The following is a 26,611-nucleotide window of genomic DNA, read 5'->3' as shown; positions in this document are numbered from 1 at the left end:
CTACCCGCTCCAGCCTTCTCCCCTGGGTGGGGTGATACTGAGGTGCGTGTTCTGCACTGCCTCCCAGAACCGCCCAGTGGGATGAAGCTCCAGGAACTCACAGCAGCTTCTCTGTGGATGATACACCTGTTATTGGCAGCCTTCCCTTCCTCGGTATTTCCTGGAGCCATCTCTTTATTTTATTTTATTTATAATTTTTTTAAAGATGGGGTCCTGCTCTGTCGCCCAGGCTAGAGTGCAGTGATGCAATCATATCTCACTGCAACCTCTACCTCTCAGGTTAAAGCAATTCTCCTTCCTCAGCCTCCCAAGTAGCTGAGATTACAGGTGCCTGCCAGCATGCATGGCTAATTTTTTTGTATTTTTAGTAGAGACGGGGTTTCACCAAGTTCGACAGGCTGGTCTCAAACTCTTGACATCAGGTGATCCACCTGCCTCGGCCTCCCAAAGTTCTGGGATTACAGAGGTGTGAGCCACCATGCCCGGCCTTCATTTTATTATTTTATTTTTGAGACAGGATCTCACTCTGTCACCCAGGCTGGAGTGCAGTGGTGCGATCATGGCTCACTGCAGTCTAGACCTCCTGGGCTCAAGTAATCCTCCTGCCTCAGCCTCCGGAGTAGCTGTGACTACAGGCACGTAACACCAGGCCTGGCTAAATTTTTTTAATTTTTCGTGGAGACAGGTTCTCAATATGTTGCCCAGGCTAGTCTCAAACTCCTGAGCTCAAGCAATCTTCACACCTTCACCTCCTAAAATGCTGGGATTTCAGGTGTGAGCCACCGTGCCTAGGCTGCCACCTCTTAAATACGCTTGTTTCACCCAAATTCTTGGGTTTGCTTCTGGGAGAACCCAAACTTCCAGGAACATATCCTATAAATTATCCTTGCATATATGCAAAAATGACATATATTTGATTTATTAACTCAGCATTGATGCAATAACAAGAGATTAAAAATAATACATCAAAAGAAGACGGGTTAAATACATTGTGATACACTCACATAATGGAATACTATGCAGTGGTATAAAAGAATGAAAAAGTAATTTATGTCTTAATATGAACCGATGTCTGAGAACTATTAGTGGGAAAAAAGCAAGATACAGACCAATATAAAGCATGCTACCATTTGTGTAAAAAAGCTTGTGTGTGTGTATGTGTGGTGTGTGTATGTGCACACGTGCATACATTTGCACATCGCCTGGAATCTGTCTGAAGGAAACCTCAAAACACAATCTTGACTACCTTTAAGGAGATGACTTGAATATCTGGAAAGGGAGACTTTTCACTGTACACTCTTGAATGCCTTGTGATTTTTGTACCGTAGACAGGCTTATCCATCCAAAAAATTAAAGTCACAATGAAATAATAAATGAATCCATAAAGGAAAATTCATCATTCCTCAGTGGGCATCTTTATTGGGCATCAGCGCTGGTGTGGAGGAGGCTCCTGGTTCCACCCACGGCTTCTCACGGAGTCTCCATCCAAGCTGCGCAGGCTCCACCAGGCCGCAGGCTCGCAGGCGACGGGAAGTCCCACTTCCTTCAGTGGAGAGGAGCTGCTGCGTTTCCCTCTGTGTTCACCCACAGGATTGACCGTCCCCTCTCCCGGAGGAAAACCCAACAGCCGCTTCACCCACGCACAAGGGAGCCCAGGTAGTTCCCTTCTGCCGGAGAGGCTGCGCTGCCGTCACCTACCCACACGCCAGAGACATCTGAGTCACACACGTGAGCCATACGCCCGTGAGCACACACATGCACACATGCACACACTTACACACACTTGCACACACGGACACACGCACACGCACACTTGGACACACATACTTGCACACACTCACACATGAACGCGTGCGTGCACATGCACGCACACACTTGCACACACACACACATGCACATACACACTTGCACACACACAAATGGAAGCCCAAGCCCGTCCTGTCTGGGGGAGACTTTGCTGTCCGACGTGTGCAGCAGCCTGGGGGCTGCGTGTGGTCTGCGTGTGCCAGAGTCCTGCTGGCCACGGAGAGGCAGCTCTGTCGGGAACGAGCCGCTACTGGGGTTCGGCCCCCGGGGGACCCCCTTCACTCATCATGTCCTTGTACTGCCGCTTGAAGAAGCCGAGCTGCGGGGCAGAGAAGGGCAGTGAGAACGACAGCAGCCAGGGAGCGGGCGGCTCCGCAGACCAGGGGGAGGGGGCGGGAGGGCCGGCGGAGACAGAAGGGACCCAGGAGGGCGGGGCGGGAGGGGAGTGACATCCGCGTCGGGGCCTGGAGAGAAACAGAAACTACAACAAGGAGGGCGAGTCGTTCTCAGCGCGCCTCGCGCATGAACCCGGCCACCCTCCCTAAGAGACTGAGGCGCAGAGAGGCTCCCGGACTCGCCCCAGCCACACAGCTGGCAGCCCCGCCGGGGAAACCGAGGCACGGAGCTGCAGCGCGAGGCCTGAGAGGATGAAGGGAGGGGGTGGGGGAGCGGCGAGGAGCACCTTGTACAGCGCGGCAGTGATGAGGGCCAGGAGCATCAGCCCCCCGACAGAGCTGCCCACGATGAGCGGCAGGGGGTTGGGGACCTCGAACGGCTCCACTTTGGTCTCCGTCTGGGGGAGGAAGGAGGGGCGTCAGGGGAGACGACTCTGGATTTCTGGGGGTTCCCCATTAACACCGTGTGCACCCCTGAATCAAGTGGGGAACCCCTCCTCATGTCCCCCAGAACCCCAGCCCTCAGTCCTCTTCCCCCACCTCTTCTCCCTCCTCTCCCTCCTCCGTTTCTCTGTCCTCTATCTCTCTATCTCTTTCTGCCTCTCTCTGTCTCTCTATCTCCATCACTCACTGTCTCTGTCTCTGTCGCGCTCTGTATCTCTCTATCTCTATCTCTCTATCTCCATCTCTCACTGTCTCTGTCTCTGTCTCTCCTTTGTGTCTGTCTCTATCTGTTTCTCCCTCTGTCTCTATCTCTCTGTCTCTGTCTGTCTCTCTCCTTACGTCTCTGTATCTCTGTCTCTCTGTCGCTTTGTCTCTCTCTCCCTCTCTCTTTGTGTCTCTCTCTCCTCCCCCAGAAATCTCCACAAGCCCAGCCCCTCTCCCTCCAATAGTTCCTCAGCGCCCAAGACAGGTACCTGGGACCTCACAAACGCCCCCTGTCCCGGCAGCAGGGTGAACACGGAAACGTTAAACAAGATCTCAGCTGTGCTCACGACCAGGAGGTGGTTATGCGAAGTCTGTGGAAGACAGCGGGTGGGCACTGCACCTGGCCCCTGAGCACCACGCCTGTGCCCGGCGAAGCCTCAGGACCCCACACACCTTGATGTACCAGTCAAACGAGAGGTTGCCTTTGAGGGTAGCATTGAATTCTTCCCGGATGCCAAAGAACGGGATGTCACACTGGATTCTCTGGCAGACAGCGATGGAGCAGTTCTGGGGAACGCAGGAGGGGAGGGGACGGGTAAGGAGGCCGAAGGCAGAGAACACCCCTCCCCGTTTGCTCAGAGACCATACAGGTTCCAGCAGGGAAGCACTCTGGGTCTCTGTGTGGCCCTGGGGCTGACTTAGCTTCTCACCACCACGGGGGCCTTCCGAAGCTCAGGCAGAAAGTCGGGGTGAGCGGGCAAGCGCTCCGTGGTGTTGCACGTACTCGAGAGGTTCTGAGAAAAGAGACGCACTGAGAAGGGGCAGATATGAAGGCTCCAGAGCCTCATCTCAGGAGGTGAGATGGCCTGGGTCCAGGAGAGGGGCGGAGCGGCTCCAAAACCCAACAGCATTAACAGAGGTGAGAGGAAGGCGCAGGGCCATGCAGGAGTCAGGTCCAGCTCCGCTCACCTCGGAGAAGGTGACCTGGGGGCGGTCCCATATGATAGCCTGGTTCAGCCGGACGGGCACCAAGAACACCAGGCTGATGGGGAGGCTCCTCTGCCCCAGGTTGCTGACCTGCACCGGGGAGGGCGGGATCAGGGCTCTGGCCTTCCTCCCCCACCAGCCTGGAGAATCAGCCTCCCCTCCCCACGGGGCAGGCCATAGGCCCGGGCGTCCTGCCCCTTCCTGTTTGAGAGAGTAGAGTGTACACCTAATACACATTCCAGTGCCACACGGCCTGGTCTCCAGTCCTAGCTCTCCCACTTACTCGGTGGGAGACCTCGGACTTGTTCTGTAAACCTCTCTGAGCCTCAGTGTCTTCATCTGTAAACTGGGGATCATGTCAGTGCCCCACAGAGTCGTTACGAAGGTAACACAAGATAATTACGTGCGTGCATGTCACATACATACGTGCGCGTATGTGTGCATACTGAGTGATAGCAGCGTGGAACCAAGCCTGGCACACCACAGGTGCCTTGCGCACATTTCCCATCCCTGTTTCTGCATTTTCTACCATCGATTTTCCTCCCCAGCCTCCTTCTCAGGACTCAGACGTCCCAGCTCCCCACCTGATATTGATGCTGCATGACCCGACTGGTATTCTCTGAGGCCGTGAAGTTGAGATATTTAGTGGAAACCTCATGGCTGAAGGGAGAAAAAAGGGACAGGAGGTGACAAAACATGAGGGGTGCCCTGGGAGGGTGTCTCAGGCTAAGTGTGTAAGGAGCGAACAGGCACATGGGTAATAGGTATGAAGGCCTGGGGGGTGGAGATGGGGTGGGGTGCAGGGGGATGGGGGAAGCAATGTGTGCTGGACACACAGTGCGTGCCCATTTGGGCCACTCACACACACGTGCACAAATGCACGCCCATGAGCACATACACACATGCACACAGACCCTCAGACACACACACGCACAAATACACACCCATGCACACACACATGCACACAGACCCTCACACACACATGCACAAATACACACCCATGTGCACACATGTACATAGACCCTCAGACATACACACGCACAAATACACACCCATGCACACATACATGTACATAGATACTCATACACACATGCACAAACACCCATGCACACATACACATGCACATAGATCCTCAGACACACACACATGCACACATACCCATGCACAGACACACATGCACATAGATCCTCACCCACACATGCATAAATACACACCCATGCACACACACATGCACATAGATCCTCACACACACGCACAAATACACACCCATGCACAAGGATCCTCACACACATGCACAAATACACACCCATGCACACACACGCGCACATAGATCACACTCACATGCACAAATACACTCCCATGCACACATACACACATGCAGATAGATCCTCACACACATGCACAAATACACATCTATGCACACAAACATGCACATAGATCATCACACTCACACACCCATGCCCAAATACACACCCATGCACACATACATGCACATAGATCCTCAGACTCACACACACACAAACATGCACAGACTCATGCACACAGATACACAATCAGCCATGTCCAGCCCAGAAGTGGAGGCTCAGCTAAAGTCCTGGAAGCCAGCACCTGGTGACCACCATGTAGACAGCGTATTTCACCGGCAGCTCCAGTTGGAATTCGGTTTTGTTGGTTCTGGGCATGTTGTTCTCACTGGAGAGAAAGAAAGAGCTCCAGCCGGCTCTTGAGAACTGACAGTTAGTCTTTCCTCCTCCCTCTCCCTCACTCCCTGCCTCCAATCAGCCACCAAGTTCTGTTATCTCTGCATCTGAAACCCCACTGTTCTCCAACCCCTGCCCCCGCCTAGCCCAGGCCCATCCCTCTCTACCTGGGTGTCTGCAACCACCTTCTTCTAACTGGTCCCCTGAGTTCACACCTGCTCCCACCCCAATCGCCAGCCCTCCTGAAGAGTGATCATTCTGACATGCAAATATGATTATGTCACTCCCAGAGGCAAAACTGCAAATCCCAAACAACACCCGTCAGTCATTTTGGGACATGGCCTGAATCTAACCACCACCAACTCCTTCAACCCTGCAGTTCATGCTGAGGCCACGCTTCTTAAACACACCCTGATCTTCCCATCCCTGTTATCTGCTTCCTGCCTTCTGTCTTCACGCCCGCCCTCAGTTCGTGCCTTTGCTTTGTCTAAATAGACTTTCTTTTTTTCCCTTTTTTTTAATTATTATTATTATTATTTTGAGACTAGGTCTCACTCTGTTGCCCAGGCTGGAGTGTAGTGGCACAATCTCAGCTCACTGCAGCCTCAATCTTCCAGGCTCAAGCAATTCTCGTGCCTCAGCCTCCTGAGTAGCTGGGATTACAGGCATGCACCACCATGCCTGGCTAATTTTTGCTTTTTTTTTTTTTTTTTTTTGTAGAAACAGGGTATTGATATGTTGTCCAGGCTGATTTTGAACTCCTGGGTTCGAGCAATTGTTTTGCCTCAGCCTCCCAAAGTGCTGGGATTGCAGGCTTGAGCCAGCACGCCCAGCTCCTAAATATATTTTCTTTAGGAATCTTCTCTGAACACCAAACTCCCAAGAACACTGGCCATCCCCCATCTAATCTTGCATCTCATACTGGATTTGAGATGCAAGATTAATGGCTAGTTTTCTTTGTCTGTCTTTGCCACTAATTTATCATCTCCGAGAGGGCAGGAACCACCATCGACTGATCCACCACCGTCCCACCAGCACTCAGCACAAGGCCCAGCAAGTGGTGGGTGGTCAGTGAGCATTTGCTGAGTGAACAAATGAGTTGAAGGGAGAACCAGTGGGCAAAGGGCAAAGGCCCACCATGGGCCAGGGGCTGGGGCCTCAGATGGGCAACTGCCTGCGGAAGCCGGGCAACTGCCTGCGGAAGCCTGGCAGCAGAGAGCACCTGGTCACATTGGCCTTGAGGAGCAGTTTGTTTCCAAGGGAAGCCTTAGAGTCTACATCAAACGTGATATTAAAGGTGACCTGGAGTGAGAGAAAGGAGAGACAATGACAGAAATAGGAGATAGGAAATAACCCAAATGCCCGTCATCTGACTAATGGAAACATGAAATATGGCCCATCCATGCAACAGGATATTGTTCACCAAATAAAAAGCAATGAAGGCCAAGTGCGGTGGCTCACACTTGTAATCCCAGCACTTTGGGAGGCTGAGGCAGGTGGATCACCTGAGGTCAGGAGTTCGAGACCAGCCTGGCCAACATGGCAAAACCCTGTATCTACTAAAAATACAAAAATTAGCTGGGTGTGGTGGCAGGCACATGTAACCCCAGCCACTTGGGAGAGTGAGGCACAAGAATCGCTTAAACCTGGGAGGCAGAGGTTGCAGCGAGCCAAGATTGCACCACTGCACTCCAGCCTGGGCAATGAAGTGAGACTCCATCTCAAAAAAATATATAAAAAATTTAAAAACAATTTGTTTAAAGCAATGAGGTACTGACATATACTACGACATGAATGATCCTTGCTAAGTCCTTGCTTAATATTATGCTAGGGAAAGGATCACGTACGGGATTATTTCATTTATATGAAATGTCCAGAATAGGCAAATCTACAGACACAAAGTAGATTAGTGGTTGCGCAGGGCTGGGGGATATGGGAGGATTGGGGCTGAGGGCCAACGGGAACAGAGGCTCTTTGTGAGGTAATGAAAATGTTCCAAAATGGATCATGATGACGGATGCAAGACCCTGTGAATTCACTCAAAGCCACTGAACTGTATACTTTATTTTATTTTATTTCATTTTATTTATTTTAGAGACAGGGTCTCACTCTGTCGCCCAGGCTAGAGTGCAGTGGTGTGATCATAGCTCACTGCAGCCTCAACCTCCCAGGCTCAGACGATCCTCCCACCCTAGCCTCCCGAGTAGCTGGGACTACAGGTGTGCACCACCACACCCAGCTAATTTTTACATTTTTTGTAGAGACAGGGTCTCGCCATGTCACCCAGGCTGGTTTCAAACTCTCGGGCTCAAGCGATCTTCCTGCCTCGACCTCCTAAAGTGCTATGATTACAAGCATGAGCCACTGTGCCGGGCTTGAAATGTATGCTTTAAATAGGTGAATTGGATGGTATGTGAATTATATCTCAATAAAGCTGCTTTGTACAAAAAGGAACCACTACTAAAGAAGAGAAGAAGAAGAAAAGAATCCCCAAAGAAATCAAAGAGAAAAGGAGGGGAGGAGCCCGGAGTTCTGACCTCTGAGTTTTCCGGGAAGATGGGGTGGTTTATGCTGCAGCTGGCACTCTTCAAGGCTCCAGACACTTCGGTGGAGGAGGCAGACTCACAGGCCAGGCGCCAGGATCGCCGTGAGTACTGGTTCTGGAAGGCAGGGGAGGCAAAGGCGGTGATATCCACCTCTAGCCATGAGGATGGGGAAGCAAAGGTCAGATAGAGCCTGAGAAGGATGTGGCTACCTGGAGCCTGGACACCTTCCGGTAGGACAGGCCAAGTGGGAAGAAGAAGGTGACCTGTGTCCTGTAGGAGTCCTCACCATCATTTCTCACAGTCACTGTCACGTTGAACTCCCGGGGCCCACCCACCACGAGGCAGTCCAGGCTGTGGGAAGAAGAAGACAGGCCAGGGGATGGGGCGCTGGGCTTCCCTGTGGCAAGCCTGCTCCAGCAGAACAGAGATGCAGGCACTTGATGAAGAGACAACAGTAGAGGGGCAGCCACACCAGACCTTATAGCCCAGGAACACCCGGCTCCCTTGGGGGCCAGGAGAACAGAGCGGGTCATGGTACGGGTCCTTCTCTGGAGGAGATGAGGAGGAAAGGAAACTCACCTCATGAAACTGAAAGTGATGCTGAGGTCATCCTGGCAGATGTTGTCATTGCCACAATTCTTCTCAAAGGGAAACTTTTAAAAAATAAATATGATCAAATGAAAGGAAAGGAAATAACCAAGTATTGTGAAATTAAACAATAAAATCAAATGTTGAAGTAAAATTAGATGCAATCAAATAAAATGAGTTTCAACCACCTTGGTCTCTGGTCTCTTCCACACCCACGCAGGACCCCAACTCCAGACTCACCAAGGCTGTGAAGAGTCTCTGAGCATCCTCAGCCAGCACTGGCTGGAGGTTCCCAAAAGCAGACAAGGGCGTTCCCACCAGAGAGAAGTTCAGGCGCAGCACAATGGGGCTCACTGGGTCCTCGATGCAATTCTAAGAGATAGCCGGGATTTGGGGATCTGCCCTCAGCTCCCCAAGCCCACTCCATGCTTGGAGGACCCAAGGGTCTGGCCACTAGCCTGCTCACCGGCAACTGTAATTTCAGGGTCTCACAAGTCTGGGTCAGCCCCAAGACCTCTGTCCGTCTGCGTGTGCTGTTCTTTGTCTCACTGAAGACGGCACGGGAACGTGGGCGACCGGAATCCAGAGCCAGGTCATAAGTCACAACACTCTGGATCTGCCCTGAAGGGACAGGGTGGCACAGCGGTGAGGGGTCTGAGCCTCTGAGCCCAGCAGATGGGAGTTCGAGGCCCAGCTCCTCTGCTTCTCAGCTGTGCGACTTGGGGTATGTTATCTGACCTCTTTGAGTCTCCCTTCCTTCCTTTTTCTTTCTTTCCTTGCTCCCTTCCTCCCTTTCCTTCCTTCCTTCCTTTCTTTTTTCCTTTCCTTTCCTTCCCTCCTTTTCTTCCTTCCTTTCCTTCCTTCCCTTCTTCCTTCCTTTCTTTTTATTCTTTATTTTCTTTTTTGAGACAGAATCTCGCTCTGTTGCCCAGGCTGGAGTGCAGTGGTGCAATCTCAGCTCACTGCAACCTCTGCCTCCAAGGTTCAAGCATTTCTCCTGCCTCAGCCTCCCGAGTAGCTGGGATTACAGGCACGTGCCACCACGCCCTGCTAATTTTTGTATTTTTAGTAGAGATGGGGTTTCACCATGTTGGCCAGGCTGGTCTCAAACTAATCCACCTGCCTCAGCCTCCCAAAGCGCTGGGATAAAAGGCGTGAGCCACTGCGCCTGGCCTCCATTCTTTATTTTTAAAGTGAGGATAATAATGATAATAATGATAACCTCCCAATGGTAAAAAGGAAATGAAATAATGCTTATCAAGTATTTAGCACAGTGTCTTTTATACAATAAGTGCTCAATAAATGGTAGCTATTCTGTTACTCACTAAAAAATTTATTGTATTTTTCTGACTACTTTAAATTTTTTTCTCTTTGTCTTTGGTCTTCAGCAGTTTGATTATAATGTACATTGATATAATGTCCTTCATATTTATCCTGCTTTGATTTTGTAAAGAATCTTGATGTCTTTCATCAGTTTGGGGAAATTTTTTTTTTTTTCAATGGAGGTTCGCTCTTGTCACCCAGGCTGGAGTGCAATGGGGCGATCTCAGCTCACTGCAACCTCCGCCTCCCAGGTTCAAGCAATTCTCCTGCTTCAGCCTCCTGAGTAGCTGGGATTATAGACGCACACCACCACACCTGCTAATTTTGTATTTTTAGTAGAGATGGGGTTTTACCATGTTGGCCAGGCTGGTCTCAAACTCCTGACCTCAGGTGATCCACTTGCCTCGGCCTCCCAAAGTGCTGGGATTACAGGCGTGAGCCACCATGACTGGCCAGTTTGGGGAAATTCTTTAACTACTGCATCTTTCCTATTCCATCCTATTCCATCTTTCCTATTCCATCTTTCCTATTTTCTTTCTCTGGCTCCCTCTCTCTCTCTCTCCCCTCCCCCACCACCACTTTCTGTAATTCCAATTACGTGTGTTAGATCTTTCACCATATCCCACACATCTTTTATGATGTTTTTCTGTATTTTTCATTCTTTTTATCGCTTATTTATCCAGATACTTTCAAATGACTTGTCTTCTTGTTCACTAATTCTCTGTTCTGCTTCTAATCTGCTGTAAATCTATTTACTGAATTCTTCATTTCAGTCATTGCGATTTTTGGTTCTAGAGTTTCCATTTGACTCTATTTTATGAATTCCAGGTTTTCGCTGAAGTTCTCATCCTTTCCCTTTTTTCTTGAAGATATTAATTATAGTTACCTTTTAAAAATTCCTATCCAATCACTCCAATTTCTGAATCACCTGTGGGTCTATTTTTATTGTATATTGTTTCTCTTGGTTGCTAGTCAGTTGTCTCAATAGTAAGACCAAGGTATTTACCAAGGCCTCTCAAATCTCTGTCTCCCCAGCACTGAGGAGCTGCTGAATTCTCTGATCAGCTCTTTGGCTTTTCAGTTGCTGTTTGCTACTGGGTTTCTTGGAGTACTGACCTAGGCATTCGTGTCTTAGGAGTCAGCCAAAGAGTAGAGGGGGACTTCTGTGTAGGTTTGAGGGTACCTTTTCTTCAATTCCCTACTCTCTAACATTTTGCTCTTAATTTCTAGCCATGCTGGCTGCTCTCATATCTGGAATGCTATCTCCTCAGCACAGGAAAACTGTTCCTAGAAAGGTAATCATTTTTTAGGGATGGGTCTTGCTATGTTGCCCAGGCTGGCCTCAACCTCCTGGGCTCAAGTGATCCTCCCATTTCAGCCTCTCAAGTAGCTGAGACTACAAGAACATGCCATCATGCCCAGCTAATAATTTTACCTTTAAAGAGGATACAATTCTTTCTAGTACTGTTATTACTAGAGACAGTTATTCCTAGTGCTGTCATTACTAGAGACAGTTATTCTTAGTGCTGTCACTACTAGAGACAGTTATTCTTAGTACTGTCATTATTATTCTCCCACCCCAAACACAGTTCTACTCTTTGAGAATAGGAACAAGAGAAGTCGTCACTGGTGATAAAATGCATATGTGAGTGCTTTGTAAATCTCTGTTTAGCTTCATCAATTCAATCTCCCCAAATAGATTTTCTCTCCATTTATTAAAAAACAAAAACATGGTTTGTTCACAGGCATGGGGCCTTCAGTTCTCTGCAGAACTGAGGGAGTAAGGAAGTGCCACATGCTCACCTCTTTAGGGAGGTCCACTGGACTTCCCTACCCAGCAGGGCGATAGCCTGCTCACTCAGGTAAGGCTTGGAGAAGGTTGTCAGAGCCTGTGAGAACTCAGTTCAGGACAGCCAGAAGGCTGGGCAGAGTGGGTTGCAGCACCCATTCATGTCCTCGGTCGTTTAACTTCTTGAGACTCACCCACCAAGCCTCACCTTCTCTTAGCCGATCCCGTGTGCTTTTCTGGACATGGAGGCAGACTCTGACTTCCCCGGCTTCCTTGCCTTTCACCACCTGATCATTACACTCAAATACATTCCTTGCCACTTCCCTGGGATTGAACTCCATGATTGCCTTGACTCTCAGTACTGGCTGGGACCTGCAGGGACACCAGAAAACCATCAGGGACCTTCAAACAAGAAACATTCCTTCAAGGGAGAATGTCTGGTTGACTCCAAAAGGCATTCTCACCTGAGCAGCAGCACATGCCCCTGGGCTCCTACAGTCAGGTCCACTAGTCCATCCATTGTGAGGTCCTGGCCCCCACTCAGTGACTGACCAAAATACTGGAGCCTGGGAGAGAGCTTGGAGCCTGCTATCCGCTGAGGGTAAAAATGAGGTGGAGAGAGAAGGGGGTAGGAAAGACAGAAGATGTATAACTCAGTCATCCAGCATGGCCCAGACAGAGGTTCTCTAAGCTCTACTCAAGTCTCATCTCTTGCAACTAACCAAGGAACTAGGACAGCTTAGAACTTATCAAGGAATTATTCACCTTTAGACCACAACCTCAAGAGGGTACCTACAATTTCTTTTTTTAAAACACTTTTAAAATAAAAACAGGGTCTCACTTTGTGGCCCAGGCTGGTCTTGAACTCCTGGGCTCAAGCAATTCTGCCCTATCAGCCTCTCAAGTGCTAGGATTATGGGTGTGAGCTACCATGCCCAACCCCAAGTTTCTATTAATTACCTGCATTTCCCTGGGTACAGGGAAAAGTAAAAGTATATTATTTGGATCAGCTGAATTTCATTTACATAGTCAGAATAATGCAAACACTGAATGTTGATCTAACCAAAATGATCACATAAACATGAGGAGTGAATGGGGGGTAAAAGAGTGCTACTATGTGGCAAAAGGAAAACTGAAAGAGAGATCAATTTCCACCTTCCATGGTGGGAAGTCAGTGGTAAAACAAAAATCAAAAAGTAGCAAAATTATTATTATGTAATTTGAACAAATAGAGAATTGAAAGAGCTGAAAGTGGTTCCCTCAAGAGCAAGGGAAATGAAGCCAAAACCATACTGTATGTGGAAATTGTTTTTTTACAGTGAGCTTTTTGGAACTATTTTGACTCTTTAAAGTATGTGCAAGAGTAATATTGAAAAAAATGTCTGGGAAGTGAGGAGCGCCTCTGCCCGGCCGCCCACTCTGGGAGGTGAGGAGGGCCTCTGCCTGGCCACTCCGTCTGGGAAGGGAGGAGCGCCTCTGCCCGGCCGCCCCGTCTGGGAGGTGAGGAGCGCCTCTGCCCGGCCGCCACCCCATCTGGGAGGAAGTGAGGAGCACCTCTGCCCGGCCGCCCCGTCTGGGAGGTGAGGAGCACCTCTGCCTGGCCGCCACCCCGTCTGGGAGGAAGTGAGGAGCGCCTCTGCCTGGCTGCCCCATCTGGGAAGTGAGGAGCGCCTCTGCCCGGCCGCCCACTCTGGGAGGTGAGGAGCGCCTCTGCCTGGCCACTCCGTCTGGGAAGGGAGGAGCGCCTCTGCCCGGCCGCCCCGTCTGGGAGGTGAGAAGCGCCTCTGCCCGGCCGCCACCCCGTCTGGGTGGAAGTGAGGAGCACCTCTGCCCGGCCGCCCCGTCTGGGAAGTGAGGAGCGCCTCTGCCTGGCCGCCACCCCGTCTGGGAGGAAGTGAGGAGCGCCTCTGCCTGGCTGCCCCATCTGGGAAGTGAGGAGCGCCTCTGCCCAGCCGCCACACCGTCTGGGAAGTGAGGAGCGCCTCTGCCCGGCCACCCCGTCTAGGACGTGAGGAGCGCCTCTGCCCGGCCGCCCAGTCTGGGAAGTGAGGAGTGCCTCTGCCCGGCCGCCCAGTCTGGGAAGTGAGGAGTGCCTCTGCCCGGCCGCCCTGTCTGGGAGGTGAGGAGCGCCTCTGCCTGGCCGCCACCCCGTCTGGGAGGAAGTGAGGAGCGTCTCTGCCCGGCCGCCCCGTCTGGGAAGTGAGGAGCGCCTCTGCCCGGGCGGCCCCGTCTGGGAAGTGAGGAGCGCCTCTGCCCGGGCGGCCCCGTCTGGGAAACGAGGAGCGCCTCTGCCCGGGCGGCCCCGTCTGGGAAGCGAGGAGCGCCTCTGCCCGGGCGGCTCCGTCGGGGAAGTGAGGAGCGCCTCTGCCCGGCCGCCCCGTCTGGGAGGAGAGGAGCGCCTCTGCCCGGCTGCCCTGTCTGGGAGGTGTACCCGACAGCTCCGAAGAGACAGCGACCATCGGGAGCGGGCCATGAGGATGATGGCGGTTTTGTTGAAGAGAAGGGGAGGAAGTGTGGGGAAAGGAAGGAGAGATCAGATTGTCGCTGTGTCTGTGTAGAAAGGGGTGGGCATAGGAGACTCCATTTTGTTCTGACTAGGAGAAGTTCTTCTGCCTTGGGATGCTGTTGATCTATGGCCTTTCCCCCAGCCCCATGCTCTCTGAAACATGTGCTGTGTCAACTCAGGGTTAAATGGATTAAGGGCGGTGCAAGATGTGCTTTGTTAAACAGGTGCTTGAAGGCAGCATGCTCTTTAAGAGTCATCACCACTCCCTAATCTCAAGTACCCAGGGGCACAAACACTGCAGAAGGCCGCAGGGTCCTCTGCCTAGGAAAACCAGAGACCTTTGTTCATGTGTTTATCTCCTGACCTTCTCTCCACTATCATCCTATGACCCTCCCATATCCCCCTCTCCGAGAAACACCCAAGAATCATCAATAAATACTTCATAAATTAAAAAAAAAAAAAAAAAGAAAAAAAAGAAAAAAATGACAGCCAAATAATAAATTTTAAAGAAATTTTAAAAGTGATTTTGTCATGTCCTTAATGCCAGTGAATTGGACACTTTTAATTATGGTATAAAAGTTATAAGACAAAGATAGTAAAAATAACTATAGCTAAAATTATGTTACTGGATGCACAATATAAATAACTGTAAATTGTGAATCAATAACATAAAACGTGTAGGGGGGAATAAAAGTATAGAGTGCATGTGATTTAAGTTCAGTTGTTATCAGCTTAAAATAGACCATGATAATTATGAGATGTTTTGTGGAAACCACAAAGAAAATACCTTTAAAAGTTATATACACAAAAAAAGGGCCTGATGTGGTGGCTCAAACCTGTAATCCCAGCACTCTGGGAGGCCGAGGCGGGCGGATCATGAGGTCAGGAGATCGAGACCATCCTGGCTAACGTGGTGAAACCCGCTCTCTACTAAAAATACAAAAAATTAGCCGGGAGAGGTGGTGGGCACCAGCTACTCGGGAGGCTGAGGCAGGAGAATGGCCTGAACCCGGGAGGCAGAGCTTGCAGTGAGCCGAGATCGCTCCACTGCACTCCAGCCTGGGCGACAGAGTGAGACTCCGTCTCAAAAAAAAAAGTACAAAAAGAGAACAGAAGGAAGCATATTAATACAAAAATTAACAACAATAAAACACAAAGGAAGACAGCAAGAGAAGAAAAGAGGGACAAAAGACCTACATGACTAACAGAAAACAATTAACAAAATGGCAGTAGTAAATCCTTCTCTGTCAATAATTACTTTAAATGTAAACAGAAGTAAACTCTCAAAACAGAGTGGCAGAATTAATAAAAATACAAAATCCAATTATATGCTATCTACAAGATACCCACTTTGTATTTACTGACACATAGGCTAAAAGTAAAGGAGTAGAAAATGCTATTCCATGAAAATGGTAACCAAAAGAGAGCAGGATGACATGCTAATATCAGACAAAATAGACTTTAAGTCAAAAAACAAATAATGATATTATATAATGATGAAATGGCCATTTCACCAGGAGTTACAACAATTAATTATATACACACCCATCAGACATCTAAATATATAAAGCTAATAATGACAGAACTGAAGGGAGAAATAGACAGCAATTTAATAGTAAGGAACTTCAAAATCCTTTCAATAGCAAATAGAACAACTAGACAAAAAAAACAAGAGAGAATGGACCAAATGGACTTAACAGACATATACAAAATACACAAGCCAACTACTGCAGAATATACATTCTTCTCAAGTGCACATGGACCATTCCCCAGGACAGACCACATGTTAGGTCACAAAACAAGTCTTAACAAATTTAAAATGATTTAAATTATATCAAGAATCTTTTCCAACCACAATGGAATGAAACTAAAAATCGATACCAGAAGAAAAACTGGAAAAAACATACATATGTAAAAATTAAACAATACACCCTTGAACAACTAATGGATAAAAAAAGAAATTAGAAAATAACATGAGATAAATGAAAACAAAAACGCAATATACCAAACTTAATGGGAGGCAGCAAAAGCAGTACTAAAGGGAAGTTCAGAGTGATAAACACTTAATTTTAAAACAAAAAGAAAAATTTCAATTACAAAACCTAACTTTACACCTCAAGAAATGAGAAATAAAAGAACAAACTAAACCTAAAGTTAATAGAAGGAAGAAAATAATAAAGATTACAGGAAAATAAATCAAATAGAGAATAGAAAAAAAAATCAATGAAATTAAGTTGATTTTTTGAAAAGATAGAATTGACAAGCTTTGGCCAGGTGCGGTGGCTCACGCCTGCAATCCCAGCACTTTGGGATGTCGAGGCAAGTGGATCACCTGAGATGAGGAGTTCAAAACCAGCCTGGCCAACATGGCGAAACCCTGTCTCTACTAAAAATACGAAAATCAGCCAGGTGTGGTGGCATGTGCTTGTAATGCCAGCCTGAGGCAGGAGAATCACTTGAACCTGGGAGGTGGAGAATGCAGTGAGCTGTGATCATGCCACTGCACTCCAGCCTGGGCAACAGAGTGAGACTCCATCTCAGAAAAAAAAAAAAAAAAAAAAAAGAACTGACAAGCTTTTAGGTAGACCAAGGAAAAAGGGAGAAAAAACAGAAACAACAGATAAGTAAAATTATAAATGAAAGAACGTACAACAGATGCCATAGCAATAAAAAGGATCATAAGAGACTACTATGAACAATTATATGTTAACAAACTTGATAACCTTGAAGGAATGGATAAATTCCTAGAAATATACAACCTACCAAGCCTGAATCATAAGGCAATAGAAAGTTTAAACAGATCTATAATGAGTAAGGAAATTGAATCAGTAATCAAAGACCTCCTAACAAAGAAAAGCCCAGGACCTGATGGCTTCTCAGGCAAATTCTACCAACCAAACATTTAAATAAGAATTAATATGAATTCTTCTCAAACTCGTCCAAAAAATTGAAGAGGAGGGAATACTTCTAAACTTGTTGTATGAGGCAAGCACTATCCTGACACTAAATCCCAACAAACACACCATGAGAAAAGATCACTACATACCAATTTCTCTATTGAACATAGATCCAAAATCCTAAATAAAATACTAGCAAACTGAATTCAATAGCACAAAAGGATCATACACCATGACCATGTGGGCTTTATTCCTGGCATGCAAGGATGGCTCAACACATGCAAATCAATAAATGTGATGCACCACATTAACAGAATAAGGAATAAAAATAACATGATCATATCAATAAGAAAAGAAAGCATTTAACAAAATTAAACATCTGTCTTAGCTTATTTGGTATAACAAATAACACAGACTGGATGGGTTATAAGCAATAGAAATTTATTTCTCATAGTTCTGAAGACTTGTGACATCCAAAACCAAGGGGCGAGCAGATTCAATATCTGGTGAGAGCCTATTTTCTGGTTCATAGGCAACAATCATTTTGCTTTTGTCTAAGGGCACTAATCCTATTAATGAGGGCCACACTCTCATGACCTAAACACCTTCCAAAGGTCCCATCTACAAATACCATCACACAAGGAATTAGGCTTCAATATATGAATCTGGGGAGGACACAAACATTCAGGCCGCAGGAATAGCCACTCATGATTAAAAACCCCCAACAAACTAGAAATACAGGGAAATTACATCAACATGATAAAGAACATAAAAAAAAGTGTCTAGTTAACATCATACCCAGTGGTGAAAAATTGATTTTACCACTAAAATTAGGAACAAGGCAAGGATGCCCACACTCACCACTTCTATTCAACACAGTACTGAAAGTCCTAGCCAGAGCAATTGGGCAAGAAAAAGATAAGAAATGCATCCACGTTAGAAATAAAGAAAAAAAATTGTCCCTGTTTGCAATTGACATGATCTTATATATAAGAAACTTGTTATAAATACTCTACAAAAAAGTTATCAAATTTAATAAACAAATTTAGTAAAGTTGTGGAATACAAAATGAACATACAAAAATTATTTGTGTTTCTATATACTAACAACAAACTATCTGAAAAAGAAATTAATCCCATTTACAATGGCATCAAAAAATAAAATGCTTACGAGTTAATTTAACCAAGAAGGTGAAAAATATACACATTAAAACTATAAAACATTGATGAAAGAAAGTTAAGACAAAAATCAATGGAAACATATCCCATATTATGGATTGAAAGAATATTTTTTAAAAGTCCATACTACTCAAAGTGATCTATAGAGTCAATGTAATTCCTACCAAAATCCCAATGGCATTTCTTACAGAAATAGAAAAAACAATACTAAAATTAATATGAAGTCACAAAAGATCTCAAATATCCAAGACAATCTTGAGCATAAACAACAAAGGTAGAGGTATCACACTACCTGACATCAAAATACACTACAAAGGTATAGTCAGCAAAACAGCATGACACTGGCATAAAAACAGAGACATTGACCAGTGGAACAGAATACAGAGCTCAGAAATGAACCCATGCATTTACAATCAACTAATTTTCTTTTCTTTTTTTTTTTTTTTCGAGACAGAGTCTTGCTCTGTCACCCAGGCTGGAGTGCAGTGGCATGATCTAGGCTCACTGCAACCTCTTCCTCCCAGATTCCCCCATTCTCCTGCCTCAGCCTCCTGAGTAGCTGGGACTACAGGTGCCTGCCACCATGCCTGGATAATTTTTTTTGTATTTTTAGTAGAGACGGGGTCTCACCATGTTAGCCAGGATGGTCTCGATTTCCTGACCTCACGATCCGCCCGCCTCGGCCTTCCAAAGTACTGGGATTACAGGTGTGAGCCACTGCACCCAGCTAACAATCAACTAATTTTCAACAAAGGTGCCAAGGGCATACAATGGGGAAAGGACAGTCTTTTTAACAAATGGTGTTAAGAACATTGGATATCCACAGGCAGAAGAATGAAACTGAGCCTTTATCTCAAACCAAATACAAAAATCAGAAGTGTTGGGCCGGGTGCAGTGGCTCACGCCTGTAATCCCAGCACTTTAGGAGACTAAGGCAGGTGGATTACCTTAGATCAGGAGTTCAAGACCAGCCTGGCCAACATAGTGTGACCCCATCTCTATTAAATATACAAAAAATATTAGCCAGGCGTGATGGCAGAGGCCTGTAATCCCAGCTACTTGGGAGGCTGAGGCAGGAGAATTGCTTGGACCCAGGAGGCAGAGGTTGCAGTGAGCCGAGATCGTGCCACTGCACTCCAGCCTGGGCAATACAGTGAGACTCCATCTAAAATAAAATTAAATTTAAAAATTTAAAAAATTAAAAAGTGAGTTAAAGGCTTAAATGTAAGATCTAACACTATAAACTATTAGAAGGAAACATAGAGGGAAAGCTTCGTGACATTGGTCTGGGCAATGAATTTTTTATATGATCCTGAAAGCACAAGCAACAAAAACAAAAACAGACAAATGGAATTGCATCAAACTAAAAAGCTTCTGCACAATAAAGGAATAATTAACAGAGTGAAGAGACAACCTACAGACTGGGAGAAAATATTTGCAAACCACACAACTGATAAATGGTTAATATCCATAACACATAAAGAACTCAACAGCAAGAGAATAAATAACCCAATTTAAAAATGGGCAAAGAGGGCAAGGTTCAGTGACTCATACCTGTAATCCCAACACTTTGGGAGGCTGAGGCAGGTGAATCACTTGAGATCAGGAGCTTGAGACCAGCCTGGCCAACATGGTGAAATGCCATCTCTACTAAAAATACAAAAATTAGCTGGGTGTGGTAGTGGGCACCTGTAATCCCAGCTACTCAGGAGGCTGAGGCAGGAGAATCACCTGAACCCGGAGGCAGAGGTTGCAGTGAGCTGAGTTCATGCCACTGCACTCCAGCCTGGGTGACAGACTGAGACTCCATCTCAAAAAAAAAAAAAAAAAAAAAATGGCCCCTACTACCACAGGAGGACCAGCCTAACCATTTGCTGCAAAAGTTGGCTGTAGTCAATCTTGTGAAAGCTACTTTAAATTTCATATGCAGCCAAAAAAGAGCCCATATAGCCAAGACAATCCTAAGTAAAAGAACAAAGCTGGAGCCATCACACTACCTGACTTCAAACTATACTACAAGGCTACAGTAACCAAAACAGCATGGTACTGATACCAAAACAGGTATATAGACCAATGAAACAGAACAGAGGCCTCAGAAATAACACCACACATCTACAACCATCTGATCTTCAACAAACCTGACATAAACAAGAAATGGGGAAAGGATTCCCTATTTAATAAATGGTTCTGGGAAAACTGGCTAGCCATATGCAAAAAACTGAAACTAGATCCCTTCCTTACACCTTATACAAAAATTAACTCAAGATGGATTAAAGACTTAAATGTAAAATCTACAACCATAAAAACCCTAGAATAAAACCTAGGCAATACCATTCAGGACATAGGCATGGGCAAAATCTTCCTTACTAAAACACCAAAAGCAATTGCAACAAAAGCCAAAATTGACAAATGGGATCTAATTAAACTAAAGAGCTTCTGCACAGCAAAAGAAACTATCATCAGAGTGAACAGGCAACCTACAGAATGAGAGAACATTTTTGCAATCTATCCATCTGACAAAGGTCTAATATCCAGAATCTACAAGGAGCATAAACAAATTTACAAGAAAAAAACAAACAACCCCATCAAAAAATGGGCAAAGGATATGAACAGACACTTCTCAAAAGAAGACACTTATGCAGCCAACAAACATATGAAAAAAAAAGCTCATCATCACTGGTCATTAGAGAAATGCAAATCAAAACCACAATGAGATACCATCATTTAACTATGCCAGTTAAAATGATGAACATTAAAAAGTCACGAAACAACAGATGCTGGAGAGGATGTAGAGAAATAGGAACACTTTTACACTGTTAGTGGGAGTGTAAATCAGTTCAACCATTGTAGAAGACAGTGTGGCGATTCCTCAAGGATCTAAAACCAGAAACCATTTGACCCAGCAATCCCATTACTGGGTATATACCCAAAGGATTATAAATCATTCTACTATAAAGACACATGCACGTGCATGTTTACTGAAGCACTATTTACAATAGCAAAGACTTGGAACCAACCCAAATGCCCATCAATGATAGACTGGATAAAGAAAATGTGGCACATATACACCATGGAATACTATGCAGCCATAAAAGAGGATGAGTTCATGTCCTTTGCAGGGACATGGATGAAACTGGAAACCATCATTCTCAGCAAACTAACACAAGGACAGAAAACCAAACACCACATACTCTCACTCATAAGTGGGAATTGAACAATGAGAACACATGGACACGGGGAGGGGAACATCACTGGAGCCTGTTGAGGGGTGGGTATCAAGTGGGAGGGAGAGCATTAGGACAAATACCTAATGCATGTGAGGCTTAAAACCTAGACGATGGGTTGATGGGTGCAGCAAACCACCATGGCACTTGTATACCTAGATAACAAACCTGCACGTTCCGCACATGTATCACAGAACTTAACATATAATTTTTTTTTTTTTGAGACGGAGTCTCGCTCTGTTACCAGGCTGGCGTGCAGTGGTACAGTCTTGGCTCACTGCAACCTCTGCCTCCCAGATTCAAGCAATTCTCCTGCCTCAGCCTCCCAAGTAGCTGGGATTACAGGCACGCGCCGCCAAGCCCAGCTAATTTTTGAATTTTTAGTAGAGATGGGGTTTCACCATGTTGGCCAGGCTGGTCTTGAACTCCTGACTTCGTGATCCACCTGCCTCAGCCTCCCAAAGTGCTGGGATTACAGGCATGAGCCACCGTGCCTGGCCCAATGTATAATTTAAAAAAGAAAAAATAAATAAAAACATGAAGATTTAAAAAAAAAAAAAAGACTGCCCCCTACTACCACAGGAGGACCAGCCTAAGCATTCACTGCAAAAGATGGCTATAATCGACCTTGTGAAAGCATTACTGAGCAGATCAAGATCTCTGGGAATGAACACTAAAGATGTTCTGAATAAATTGTAGTCTGGCTGAATGCAGTGGCTCACACCAGTAGTCCCAGCACTTTGGGAGACCAAGGTGGGAAGATCACTTGAGCCCAGGAGTTGGAGACCAGCCTGGGAAACATAGACAGACCCTGTCACTACAAAAGAAATTTAAAAATTAGCCAGGTATGGTGGCATACACCTGCAGTCAAAGACACTCAGGAGGCTGAGGCAGGAGGATCACATGAGCCTGGGAGGTCAAGGCTGCAGTGAGCCATGATTGCACCACTTCACTCCAGCCTGCGTGACAGACCAAGACCCTGTCTCAAAAATAATAATAATAAATATATTTTAATCCAGTGGCATTTTAGTGTCTTTTTTGAAAACAAAAATTACATGTAATGTTACATTCTTGCATATTCTTTGTTGATAGCATTAATTGATCCATTGGATTTCTTTTCTTTTTTTCTTTTTTTAATTATTATACTTTAAGTTTTAGGGTACATGTGCACAATGTGCAGGTTTGTTACATATGTATACATGTGCCATGTTGGTGTGCTGCACCCATTAACTCGTCATTTAGCATTAGGTATATCTCCTAATGCTATCCCTCCCCCCTCCCCCCAACCCACATAAGTCCCCGGTGTGTGATATTCCCCTTCCTGTGTCCATGTGTTCTCATTGTTCAATTCCCACCTATGAGTGAGAACATGCGGTGTTTGGTTTTTTGTCCTTGCGATAGTTTGTTGAGAATGATGGTTTCCAGCTTCATCCATGTCCCTGCAAAGGACATGAACTCATCCTTTTTTATGGCTGCATAGTATTCCATGGTGTATATGTGCCACATTTGGTTAATCCAGTCTATCATTGTTGGACATTTGGGCTGGTTCCAAGTCTTTGCTACTGTGAATAGTGCCGCAATAAACATACGTGTGCATGTGTCTTTATAGCAGCATGATTTATAATCCTTTGGGTATATACCCAGTAATGGGATGGCTGGGTCAAATGGTATTTCTAGTTCTAGATCCTTGAGGAATTGCCACACCGACTTCCACAATGGTTGAACTAGTTTACATTCCCACCAACAGTGTAAAAGTGTTCCTATTTCTCCACATCCTCTCCAGCACCTGTTGTTTCCTGACTTTTTAATGATCACCTTTCTAACTGGTGTGAGATGGTATCTCATTGTGGTTTTGATTTGCATTTTTCTGATGGCCAGTGATGATGAGCATTTTTTCATGTGTTTTTTGGCTGCATAAATGTCTTCTTTTGAGAAGTGTCTGTTCATATCCTTTGCCCACTTTTTGATGGGTTTGTTTTTTCTTGTAAATTTGTTTGAGTTCATTGCAGATTCTGGATATTAGCCCTTTGTCAGATGAGTAGGTTGCAAAAATTTTCTCCCATTCTGTAGGTTGCCTGGTTACTCTGATGGTGGTTTCTTTTGCTGTGCAGAAGCTCTTTAGTTTAATTAGATCCCATTTGTCAATTTTGGCTTTTGTTGCCATTGCTTTTGGTGTTTTAGACATGAAGTCCTTGCCCATGCCTATGTCCTGAATAGTATTGCCTAGATTTTCTTCTAGAGTTTTTATGATTTTAGGTCTAACATGTAAGTCTTTAATCCATCCTGAATTAATTTTTGTATAAGGTGTAAGGAAGGGATCCAGTTTCAGCTTTCTCCATATGGCTAGCCAGTTTTCCCAGCACCATTTATTAAATAAGGAATCCTTTCCCCATTTCTTCTTTTTGTCAAGTTGGTCAAAGATCAAATAGTTGTAGATATGCAGCATTATTTCTGAGGGCTCTGTTCTGTTCCATTGGTCTATATCTCCTGCAGCTGAGGGTCCTGACTGTTAGAAGGAAAACTAACAAACAGAAAGGACATCCACACCAAAAACCCATCTGTATGTCACCATCATCAAAGACCAAAGGTAGATAAAACCACAAAGATGGGGAAAAAACAGAGCAGAAAAACCGGAAACTCTAAAAATCAGAGCGCCTCTCCTCCTCCAGAGGAATGCAGCTCCTCACCAGCAACGGAACACAGCTAGACGGAGAATCACTTTGACGAGTTGAGAGAGGAAGGCTTCAGAAGATCAAACTACTCTGAGCTAAAGGAGGAAGTTCGAACCAATGGCAAAGAAGTTAAAAACTTTGAAAAAAAATTAGAGTAATGGATAACTAGAATAATCAATGCAGAGAAGTCCTTAAAGGATCTGATGGAGCTGAAAACCACGGCACGAGAACTACGTGACGAATGCACGAGCCTCAGTAACCGATGCGATCAACTGGAAGAAAGGGTATCAGTGATGGAAGATCAAATGAATGAAATGAAGCGTGAACAGAAGTTTAGAGAAAAAAGAATAAAAAGAAACGAACAAAGCCTCCAAGAAATATGGGACTATGTGAAAAGACCAAATCTACATCTCATTGGTGTACCTGAAAGTGACAGGGAGAATGGAACCAAGTTGGAAAACACTCTGCAGGGTATTATCCAGGAGAACTTCTCCAATCTAGCAAGGAAGGCCAACATTTAAATTCAGGAAATACAGAGAACACCACAAAGATACTCCTCGAGAAGAGCAACTCCAATACACATAATTGTCAGATTCACCAAAGTTGAAATGAAGGAAAAAATGTTAAGGGCAGCCAGAGAGAAAGGTCGGGTTACCCTCAAAGGGAAGCCCATCAGACTAGCAGCTGATCTCTTGGAAGAAACTCTACAAGCCAGAAGAGAGTGGGGGCCAATATTCAACCTTCTTAAAGAAAAGAATTTTCAACCAGAATTTCATATCCAGCCAAACTAAGCTTCATAAGTGAAGGAGAAATAAAATACTTTACAGACAAGCAAATGCTGAGAGATTTTATCACCACCAGGCCTGCCCTACAAGAGCTCCTGAAGGAAGCAATAAACATGGAAAGGAACAACCGGTACCAGCCACTGCAAAAACATGCCATATTGTAAAGATCATCAAGGCTAGGAAGAAACTGCATCAACTAACGAGCAAAATAACCAGCTAACATCATAATGACAGGATCAAATTCACACATAACAATACTAACCTTAAATGTAAATGGGCTCAATGCTTCAATTAAAAGACACAGACTCGCAAATTGGATAAAGAGTCAAGACCCATCAGTGTGCTGTATTCAGGAAACCCATCTCACGTGCAGAGACACACAGAGGCTCAAAATAAAGGGATGGAGGAAGATCTACTAAGCAAATGGAAAACAAAAAAAGGCAGGGGTTGCAGTCCTAGCCTCGGATGAAACAGTCTTTAAACCAACAAAGATCAAAAGAGACAAAGAAGGCCATTACATAATGGTAAAGGGATCAATTCAACAAGAAGAACTAACTATCCTAAATATATATGCACCCAATACAAGAGCACCCAGATTCATAAAGCAAGTCCTTAGTGACCTACAAAGAGACTTAGACTCCCACACAATAATAATGGGAGACTTTAACACCCCACTGTCAACATTAGACAGATCAACGAGACAGAAAGTTAACAAGGATATCCAGGAATTGAACTCAGCTCTGCACCAAGCGGACCTAATAGACACCTGCAGAACTCTCCACCCAAAATCAACAGAATATACATTCTTTTCAGCACCACACCACACCTATTCCAAAATTGACCACATAGTTGGAAGTAAAGCACTCCTCAGCAAATGTAAAAGAACAGAAATTATAACAAACTGTCTCTCAGACCACAGTGCAATCAAACTAGAACTCAGGATTAAGAAACTCACTCAAAACCACTCAACTACATGGAAACTGAACAACCTGCTCCTGAATCACTACTGGATACATAACAAAATGAAGACAGAAATAAAGATGTTCTTTGAAACCAATGAGAACAAAGACACAACATACCAAAATCTCTGGGACACATTCAAAGTAGTATGTAGAGGGAAATTTATAGCACTAAATGCCCACCAGAGAAAGCAGGAAAGATCTAAAATTGACACCCTAACATCACAATTAAAAGAACTAGAGAAGCAAGAACAAACACATTCAAAAGCTAGCAGAAGGCAAGAAATAATTAAGATCAGAGCAGAACTGAAGGAAATAGAGACACAAAAACCCTTCAAAAAATCAATGAATCCAGGAGCTGGTTTTTTGAAAAGATCAACAAAATTGATAGACCACTAGCAAGACTAATAAAGAAGAAAAGAGAGAAGAATCAAATAGACGCAATAAAAAATGACAAAGGGGATATCACCACCGATCCCACAGAAATATAAACTACCATCAGAGAATACTATAAACACTTCTACGCAAATAAACTAGAAAATCTAGAAGAAGTGGATAAATTCCTCGACACATACACTCTCCCAAGACTAAACCAGGAAGAAGTTGAA

General features: G+C 45.4%; 1 protein-coding gene across 1 annotated transcript in view; it reads right to left on the bottom strand.

Annotated features, from left to right (window-relative positions):
* Window positions 1-903: 903 nt before the first annotated feature.
* ITGAM (integrin subunit alpha M) overlaps window positions 904-26,611 on the bottom strand; it is a 78,162-nt gene continuing 52,454 nt past the window's right edge. The window contains exons 15-30 of the mRNA XM_024233586.2: window positions 12,247-12,377; window positions 11,991-12,154; window positions 9,137-9,291; window positions 8,911-9,042; window positions 8,662-8,735; window positions 8,292-8,433; window positions 8,074-8,196; window positions 6,759-6,838; window positions 5,445-5,528; window positions 4,421-4,496; window positions 3,819-3,926; window positions 3,560-3,643; window positions 3,303-3,416; window positions 3,119-3,220; window positions 2,489-2,599; window positions 904-2,125 (exon numbers count right to left, since the gene is read on the bottom strand). Coding sequence (XP_024089354.1) covers window positions 2,054-2,125; window positions 2,489-2,599; window positions 3,119-3,220; window positions 3,303-3,416; window positions 3,560-3,643; window positions 3,819-3,926; window positions 4,421-4,496; window positions 5,445-5,528; window positions 6,759-6,838; window positions 8,074-8,196; window positions 8,292-8,433; window positions 8,662-8,735; window positions 8,911-9,042; window positions 9,137-9,291; window positions 11,991-12,154; window positions 12,247-12,377 — 1,752 coding nt within the window. The 3' untranslated portion in view covers window positions 904-2,053. The remainder of the gene's footprint in view (window positions 2,126-2,488; window positions 2,600-3,118; window positions 3,221-3,302; window positions 3,417-3,559; window positions 3,644-3,818; window positions 3,927-4,420; window positions 4,497-5,444; window positions 5,529-6,758; window positions 6,839-8,073; window positions 8,197-8,291; window positions 8,434-8,661; window positions 8,736-8,910; window positions 9,043-9,136; window positions 9,292-11,990; window positions 12,155-12,246; window positions 12,378-26,611) is intronic.

This window comes from Pongo abelii, chromosome 18, assembly GCF_028885655.2.
Source record: "Pongo abelii isolate AG06213 chromosome 18, NHGRI_mPonAbe1-v2.0_pri, whole genome shotgun sequence".
NCBI classification, from domain to species: domain Eukaryota; kingdom Metazoa; phylum Chordata; class Mammalia; order Primates; family Hominidae; genus Pongo; species Pongo abelii.
The sequence above is the reverse complement of the archived record's forward strand: the minus strand, read 5'-3'. Positions and strand labels throughout refer to the sequence as shown.